We start from the raw sequence: 8,456 nt of genomic DNA, 5'->3' as shown, positions 1-8,456 counted from the left end.
TTTTCTTTTAGTTCAGTTTTAATCTCTTAAATCTTAATAATGTTCGATTGATTTCTATTTTCTAACATTATGTCTTCTTCGATTTTCTACAGAGTTTGAACCTGATTTCAAAGCCTGAAAGATCAGTAGAGTGACTGATTGAGGGAGTGAGCTATTGAGGTATTTCTCTATGAATGACTCGGCCATAAATTGTTTTCTTAGTCAATTAGCCAATTGATTGATATTGTTCTCTGTTTTTTATTGTATTAGGTCCAGAAGGAGAGCAAAACCAAGCCATCATTGTGTTTTTGTTTTCCAGTTTCCTACTACTTATTTGTTTTAATGTCATGACTTATGAGTCATTAGACTTGGATTTGTTGTTTTGGCAAGAACTTGAAAACTCTTCTTTAATTTCTACTATCTAGTACTCTTTCTATTATGTATTTGTTGTATGACTTGGAATGTTGGATTTCATGGATAGATTTGGATTCTATTATGATATTAACGATTGAGAATTGTGTCAAATTTGCAGAACTAGGTGCTTGTATTGGTGAAAGACGTTTACTAGTCTTGGGTATAATGTCGAATTTTCGGTTTTCGGGTAGAAATTAGAGTATTTGGGTAGAAAATAAGAGAATTCGGGTAGCCATAACCCGAACCGATAGAGAACCGATTTTTTCGGGTTTTCTCCGGGTATTATAATTCTTATCCGAACCCGAGAAGACCCGACCCGAACCGGAACCAAATTTTTGGGTTTACCCTATTGGGTCCTATACTCGTATACCCGAAAAACCGAACCCGATCGGGTTTTACCCGAACCCAAACCCGATACCCAAATGCCCAGGGCTAGGGAGATCCAAGGCTCTTCCCAGATAAGTGTATCCTTTCCATTACCTACTATCTTTCCCAATTGTGATTTCAGGAGATCCTTCCCGATTAGTCCTCTCCAACCATGGGAGGAGGAAGCGGGAGCCACACTATCAAGAAATGGAGTGGAGTGGCAGTACTTACCTATGAGTACTCTTGCCAGGAGGCACTCAAGATTGGTGAGGATTCTCCAGCTGATCTTAGCTAGGAGGGCATCATTAAAGCTCTGTAGGTCTCTAAAACCAAGTCCCCCTTCTCCTTTTGTTCTTGTAAGTTTATTCCAAGCTACCCAACATATTTTCTTTTTCTCCATATTTTCATCCCACCAGAACCGTGTTAACACCGATTGTATACGTCTGTACATGGAGTTGGGAAGTTTTAAACACGACATAGAGTATGTTAGCATGGCTGCTAGCACTGATTTCAGTAAAGTTATCTTCCCAGATGCTGAGAGATAGCGGGTTGACCAACTGCACGCTCGTTGTCGGATCCTATCCATTATGCTAGTGAATAGGTCGTTCTTCTTCCTGCCAAACAGTTCAGGTAAACCAAGGTACTTCCCTACACCACCTTCCTTCTGGATGCCCAGTTGTGTTTTAATTCGCTCTTTTGTCTCCCTTGGGGTTTTTGCAGAGAAAGTTATGGCCGATTTATCGGCATTGATCTTCTGCCCTGATGCTTCTTCATACTGTTGGAGGATTTGCAACAGCGTTTGGCATTTAAGTTCATCGGTCTTGCAGAAGAACATAGTGTCATAGCAAAAAGTAAGTGGTTGATTCTCGGGCTCTGTTTTCCAACCTTTATGCCTGTGAGTTTGTTTTCTCTCTGTGCTTTTTGGCAAAGTCCTGTCAATACTTCACTGCAGAGAATGAATAGATACGAGGAGAGTGGATCTCCCTGTCGTATTCCTCTCGGGGAAGCACCATTCCTTGAGCAGAGCCATTCACCAGGTAAGAGTATCTTACAGTTGTGACGCATTGCATAGTCCAGTTGATCCAAATCTCATGAAAACCCATCCTTTCGAGTACTGCGTTGATGAATTGCCATTCGATTCTATCATATGTTTTACTCATGTCTGTTTTCACAACCATGTAGCATCTTTGTTTTGCAGTTGAGGAGTGGAGGACTTCATGCGTAATGAGGACATTGTCAGATATCGCTCGTTGGGGAACAAAGGTGGATTGGTTCTCTGCAACCATTGTATGCAGGATGGGTTGTAGCCTTTTGGTAATGATTTTAGATATGATCTTATAGTAGACTGTGCATAGGGCTATTGGTCTGTATTCAGCCATCTTCTTAGGACTCTTTATCTTTGGTATCAATCTAATATGAGTGTTATTGATATTATCTGGCAGGATACCCGAGCTAAAGAAGTTTTGGATTTCTGATATGATCTGAGGACCTACTGTGCTCCAGTTTGATTGGAAGAAACTGGCTGAGAAACCATCTGAGCCTGGTGCTTTGTCCGGGTGGATAGAAAAGCATGCTGCTCTAATTTCCTCCGGCAAAGGTATGGTGATTAACTCTACATTAGTTTCCTCTGAGATTCGGTGATTTATGGCTTCCTCAACAGTTGTATTGTTCCCGGTTCCAATAGACTTAAAGAGGTTGTGGTAGTACTCCGTGATGGTGTCTAGGATTCGCTTTTCTTCATACCTAGCATGTCCCTTATCATCCTCTAACACCAAAAACTTATTCACAGTCTTTCTTCCTTTTGTAATGGCGTGGAAGTATCCCATGTTTCTATCTCCCAGTGTAAGCCACAATTGCCTGCTGCGTTGCTTCCAGAACTCTTCTTCGGCCTTGTACGCCTGTTCAAGTTCATCATTTATTAGAGCCAACTGCATTGGGCTTGATTCTTGACTAGTCATGAGTTCTTCCAGCTTTTTCTGTGCCATCACAATTTGTTGTTGACTATTCTGGTGGTGCTTTTTTGACCATCGGATGATGGCTTTCTGGCAGCGATTGATCTTTACTTCGACTTCCTCAGGTTCTTCCGGTTTCCATTGGTTCTGGATTAGTTGTTTACTTCTTTGTTTTGCCTTAACCTTCTGTCATATCGAAATACACCCTTTTTCCTTCTATAGTGCAGGCTAAAGTAAGTCACTAGTGGCCTATGATCGGAGCTTTCGAAATTTAAATATTCAGCACGTCCTGAAGGATATGCTTTTGCCCACGAGTTATTTGACATAGCTCTATCCAACCGACAAAGAACTAAGTGATCGTGTCTTTTGCCTCGCCATGATAGAAAATTCCCCGCGTGTTGAATATCAAAGAGGTCACACTCTGACATGAAAGTGCGCATATCAATGAAGGATCCCTCTGCTCTGATAGGTCCACCTTGCTTTTCTCTTGAATCAATCATATCATTAAAATCCCAAGTGAGGTACCATGGTTCTTCTCTGGTTTTTCCAAAGGTAGAGATTTGATCCCATATAGCCTTTCTCTTTGATTTATCAGGTTCTCCATACACAAATGTGGCAAAAAAGGATTTACCTTCTGCCTTTATGTAGTTGTCTATATAGTTGGTGCAGACTTGTAGTATCTCGACCTCTAGATGTTGGTGCCAAAGCATGGCTAGTCCACCCCCTCCCGGAGAGTGAGGTGAAACAAGTTTCATTGCTCAGTAGTTTAGGTTTTGCAGTTTTTTTAGAACAAAGTCATCAGCATTCTTTGTCTCCATGAGAAAAATTATATCCGGAGAGATTTTTTTTAACTTGTCTATTGTTACCGGAAAAGAAAAAAAAAGTTAGCCTATAGATTGAATGTTTACACTGATATCAACAATAACAATTTTTAGTTGGGACAGAAAAAATAGTTTCTTAAAACATACTGTATTAAGCTGAACTTGGCTTACAAAGAGAACAACCAGAAAAAGTATATACGAAAATAACCCGCACAAAATAGAAACTTATCGTCTATAACACCAATTATACTCGGCCATTCAGCGAATTGACAGATGTTGCGATCGCCACACTATTGTCAGTCACTATGCTTAATTGTCAATTGCAACAGCACAAAATGAAAAATAAAATAAAAAGTGTAATGTTGATAAAAAAAAAAACGGCAAACGAGCTTTTCCCATTTCTTTTTTCTTACTTGCAAGGCAAGGAAGAAAGCAATCAATAAAGTCTATGTCCCCCGCACAAGTTTCCAATAACATTATCATACAAACAACAACAACAACAACAACAACAAAAAATCATATCGTGGCAAATATAGGACCGGATCAAAAACCGGTTTTCAGAGTTGCGGCCAAGACGCAGATCGCTTGATAACAGGTTTCATGAGTTTGTCTTCTTCAAGAGAGATCATACCAATGTGTGAAGGGTCTTCTAGCAACATTTTAGCCACTAAGTAACCTGCGATAGACCAAGTTTGGTATTTCCTTGCCTGTTTTCCAACGTACCTTCCGAGCTTACCGTCGTAATACTCCGGCCAGCAGTCTCTGTGAAGACGCGATTCTATGAGGTCAACCGCGCGTCTTGCGATCTGCGGTCTCCCTGTCTTAATGCACGCTGCCGTTAGCTGCCAAAGCAGAACTGCACATTGAGCAAAGAAACACAAAAAAGGCGGTCAGAATCAACTATTCGGATTGTATTGAAAATTACAATCAATATATCCAACATTTCAAAACAAAATATATCAAAGGGTTGCCACAAATCTAATCAGAAAAAAAAAAAAAAAAAAAAAAAAAAAAAAAAAAAAAAGCAGTCGTAGGACATAAAAGTTGAACCGAACTGAAATACCTCGAAACAAAAATAATGAAATAAAAACCGGACAAATGTTATGTAAAACTGAAATGAAAACCGAACAAGCGAGATATGAAATGTCTTATGCAAAACTGAAATCAAAGGAAAGAAAATAGACCTGGCCAAGATCCACCATTGTGGTAGCTCCATCGTGTGTTCTTGGGGTCACAGCCAGTGACGATGCGCCACTCGTGGCCCTCGAGGCATGGATAACAAATCTTGAGGGGCATCTCACCTACAAGCTCTGCCCAACGGTGCTCAAGGAGGTCCATAATGGCCATGGATTGATCTGGAGTGGCCAATGAAGAGAGTATGGAAACACAATTGCCCAGTGCAAACCACCTGAAATCCATATGGGCAGGTCCTACGTTCCCCACAAAGTAGCCTCCCCGAAGAGGCATGAAGTCGAAAACCCACTCCGGTATGGAATCCGGCATCACATTGAACTTGTTCACCGCTGTGTGCGAGTATTCCTCTGTTTTGAACCTTTATAGAAAAATTTTGTATGAGCTTTTACTCAACTTTTGAGGATGTATATATATCATCTAAAGCATATATAGTATACCTGTAAATATCATTGAGGTTCTGGTGATCGAGCCAGAAGTAACTGCGCATATGGAAGCTCAAGGCGTGAAGTCTCTTAACGATCTTCTCAATGCACTCTCTGCCATCTCCGTCCGGCTTTAACATCGACAAGGCAGATCTCAGAGCCATGAAGAACAATGCTTGGATCTCAATTGGATACCCATAAACACCCTTCAAATTCAAAACCAGACCAAAAAAAAATCAAATTTTGATAACCAATCATAAATATATTAATGCGATCTAAGATTGATCAAAGATGTCCTTAGTTACCATTCTCCGATCAATCATGGAGCATCCATCAGCACAAAGCAGCGTGGGGAATGTGTCAAACCCTTCAGCCAAGCACAAAGACAGGATCAGTTTCATTCCCTTTTGACATTCTGGTGTCTCAGAGAGAGTCAAATCTCCAGTAGATTTGGTGTAAGCACGGAGAAGGATAATCCACCAGAACCCTGAATCTACAGGAGCCACACGTCCAATGGCGCTTTCACCAAAATCTGCAACAATGTTATCCGTTTCTCTGATAGGATCGTGAAGCACCTTAAAGCTAGCAGGCATCACACCTTCTCCTAGCTTGAACCTGTCCACACGTTTCTCCCAACCTTGAAGCTGAAGTGTCTTAAGCAAGAAGTGTTTCACTATATCCGGTTCACCATTCATCAGAAACGCCAGCGCACTCGGTACAAAGTCCCTCACAAACACCTACAAAACAACCAAAAGATCAAAACTTTGTTTAGCCAATCCAACGAATTACCCAATCAAAGATGAAAACTTTGTATTTGATTGTTACCTGATCGTAGTTCAAGACCTCGTCAGTGGTATTATCAACAGCTGCAAGAGTACCAACGGGTTGGCCGCGGAAGAAGACCATAGATCTCCTCAAAGCCTCCCAAGCCTCAGCCATCATAGGATGAGGCTCAAAAGAGTTTCTAGCAGAAGAAAGAGGCGTGTCAAGCACCGATCTACCTCTAGGAGAATCGTGCATACCGTCATGTCTACTGTAACCAGTCGAGAGCTCACTCATGGACCTCTCATCAAAAGATCTCTTCCTCTCAATCTTCAATCTCGGTTTATCCAAAGCTCGAGTCAGATCAAGATCATCCATCTCAGATAAAGAACAGTGTGAACCCACAGCTCTTAATCCAACACCTTCCATCTCAAGTTGTTTTAATTCGTAATCACACTCTAAACCAAGATCTAATCAAATTTTTAAAAAAAAAAAAAAAAAAAAATTATAACATTAGTTGACTCTTTAAATCTTGATGTAACCCCTAATCCTAAAAAAATAAATAATTAAACTCTTCGAGTTGTGTTATGTTGTGTTGTTGGAACACGCGAAATTAACTTATCATGAAATTGTTAGATGCAATGTGTTACACGGATTTATGCGAATAAAAACTATGCCTTAAAAAGCTAAATCTTATTCCAAATCGTATAAATGAAAACATAAACAGATCAAGATCCATAACAAGAGTCAAACTTTAAAATAAAGCTACATAGACCAGAACTAAATCATTCGCGAAGGAAAAGAAAGAAAAAAAAAAAAACAGATCTAAAATCTACCAAACGAAATCTTAAAAAAAAAAAAAAAAGTGAGAGACAAACCTCCGGCGTAGTGTAACTGAAAAAGTCGTCGGCGGCGGCGGTGGAGGCGGAGGAGGAAGAGGAAGAGAAGATGATCTCCGTCGTGAAATGAGGAGAAGAGACGGAGAGATTTATAGAAAGGGAAGAAGAAAGGAAAAAAAGGAAAAAAAAAAGGTAAGAGGGAAGAAGCTGTTATTTATAACGACGGAGGAAACGGAACGCTTTAACGGTGACTGGTAAATTGAAGACGAGAATTTAAGTTTACCTGTTATATCCGGTCAAAAAGGTATACTTGTGAAGTCTACGTGGACTAAACGACGACGTTTGTAGCTGATCTGACCTGCTTCGTCTGATTTGGCGTTTGTTTTTTCTCTACGAAAACTTGATTTATCGGTTTCCCGTTTCTTTTTTTCTCTTTGGGACAATATAAACTTGACCGATACACCAAACTTGTTAGTGTTAGGTGGACAGTACATTTACTAGGTATTAAATTAAATACTACTAATATTATTTACTGCGATTTGTTTTTTTTATTAAATAGAAAGAAATTTTGACAACCTCTCTAAATATTTAATTTTATCTCTCCAAGTTGTTAGGGTTTATTCGAGGTAGTCCCAAGTTCCAATGTCAAAACTAGTGTATATTTTACTTCTTCCTTTAATTTATAAAATTTTGATCCATTAAAACATTTAATTATTTGTATTTTCCGGCTAAAAGATTGAAGAACTGGTTTTTTTTTTTGTGAAAAGTTGTACAGTACTTTTTATATATTTGGAAACGTGGACTTTACAGGATGAAGAAATAAAATTTTAGGTGGATAAAAAATACTTAAAGGCGTTGGACTTGGACCTACATATATCCGAGCCGGATTTTGCTAACTATTTTATGGGGAACATATAATTAATGTAGACCAAATATTGAGTCAATATAATAATATTAAGGTGACTATTACATAAGAATTTCGAGGAAATGGGGTTTTATTTTATTTTTTTGGTTAATTTTTTATTAGTATAATATGCAATGCCAGCAATGGGATAGACATGCATACGTGGAGTCATCGTCTGATATTATCTTTTTTCATAACGAAATATGAGAATTTTACTGTGGTCAGTTTATCACGTATTTGTTACTCGTAAAAAGTGTTGTTCATCGTGTTTGCAAGTGACAGAGAGTTATAACTGCGTGTCTTCACAAAAATCATCATTCATAATATGATAGCAAATTAAAACTTAGTTCTAAATAATGCTCAGTCTCTTCAGACAAATTAACAATTTTCATTACAATAGGATAATTTAGTAACAATGTAAATTTCTGCATAATAAAAACAGAGATTCTAAGCCTAACAACAAATTTGGGCAAGCTTCTCTCACAAATATACTAGCCACAACATTTTATTTTCCGAATTGAAATTCAGTTGACACAACATCATCTATTTAATTTTATCTAATTTCATATAATTTGACTTCAACCTTTTGCTTATCAATGAAAGTTCCAATTCTATTTAATTTTGTATTTTGTTGATTGATTCTATTTAATTTTATCTAATTTCATATAATTTGACTTCAACCTTTTGCTTATCAATGAAAGTTCCAATTCCGATCTCTTTCCACAATTACGAAAATTAACACATCGGATTTTAGTATCCGCATGTACTATGATGTAATTATAGTTTGAGGTAAGTTGCCTAGA

General features: G+C 38.5%; 2 protein-coding genes across 2 annotated transcripts; both read right to left on the bottom strand.

The window, feature by feature from the left end:
* Positions 1-2,863: 2,863 nt before the first annotated feature.
* Positions 2,864-3,466, bottom strand: LOC147924418 (uncharacterized). Its single transcript, XM_087496762.1, has one exon. The coding sequence runs from the start codon at positions 3,464-3,466 to the stop codon at positions 2,864-2,866; it is 603 nt and encodes a 200-aa protein (XP_087352888.1).
* A 442-nt stretch (positions 3,467-3,908) lies between these two features.
* Positions 3,909-7,167, bottom strand: LOC147924417 (alkaline/neutral invertase CINV1). The gene is made up of 6 exons (XM_087495919.1): positions 6,789-7,167; positions 5,974-6,380; positions 5,454-5,885; positions 5,164-5,354; positions 4,717-5,084; positions 3,909-4,388 (listed from the first exon to the last, which is right to left on the bottom strand). Exons 2-6 carry the CDS (start codon positions 6,337-6,339, stop codon positions 4,090-4,092), a joined length of 1,656 nt encoding a protein of 551 aa, XP_087352045.1. The 5' UTR covers positions 6,340-6,380; positions 6,789-7,167; the 3' UTR covers positions 3,909-4,089.
* Positions 7,168-8,456: the final 1,289 nt, after the last annotated feature.

The sequence above is a fragment of the Camelina sativa genome, chromosome 17, assembly GCF_030686135.1.
Source record: "Camelina sativa cultivar CO46 ecotype springtype chromosome 17, ASM3068613v1".
NCBI classification, from domain to species: Eukaryota; Viridiplantae; Streptophyta; class Magnoliopsida; order Brassicales; family Brassicaceae; genus Camelina; species Camelina sativa.
Note: the sequence above shows the minus strand (reverse complement) of the source record. Positions and strands in the feature narration are given on the sequence as shown.

Bases quoted from the DNA above. Each gene is read 5' to 3' on its own strand.
- LOC147924418 (XM_087496762.1), bottom strand. From the start codon at position 3,466: ATGAAACTTGTTTCACCTCACTCTCCGGGAGGGGGTGGACTAGCCATG.
- LOC147924417 (XM_087495919.1), bottom strand. From the start codon at position 6,339: ATGGAAGGTGTTGGATTAAGAGCTGTGGGTTCACACTGTTCTTTATCT. The intron at 5,886-5,973 runs GTAACAATCAAA...GTTGTTTTGTAG, and splicing joins AGGTCTTGAACTACGATCAG to GTGTTTGTGAGGGACTTTGT. The intron at 5,085-5,163 runs GTATACTATATA...TTTTCTATAAAG, and splicing joins AACCTCAATGATATTTACAG to GTTCAAAACAGAGGAATACT.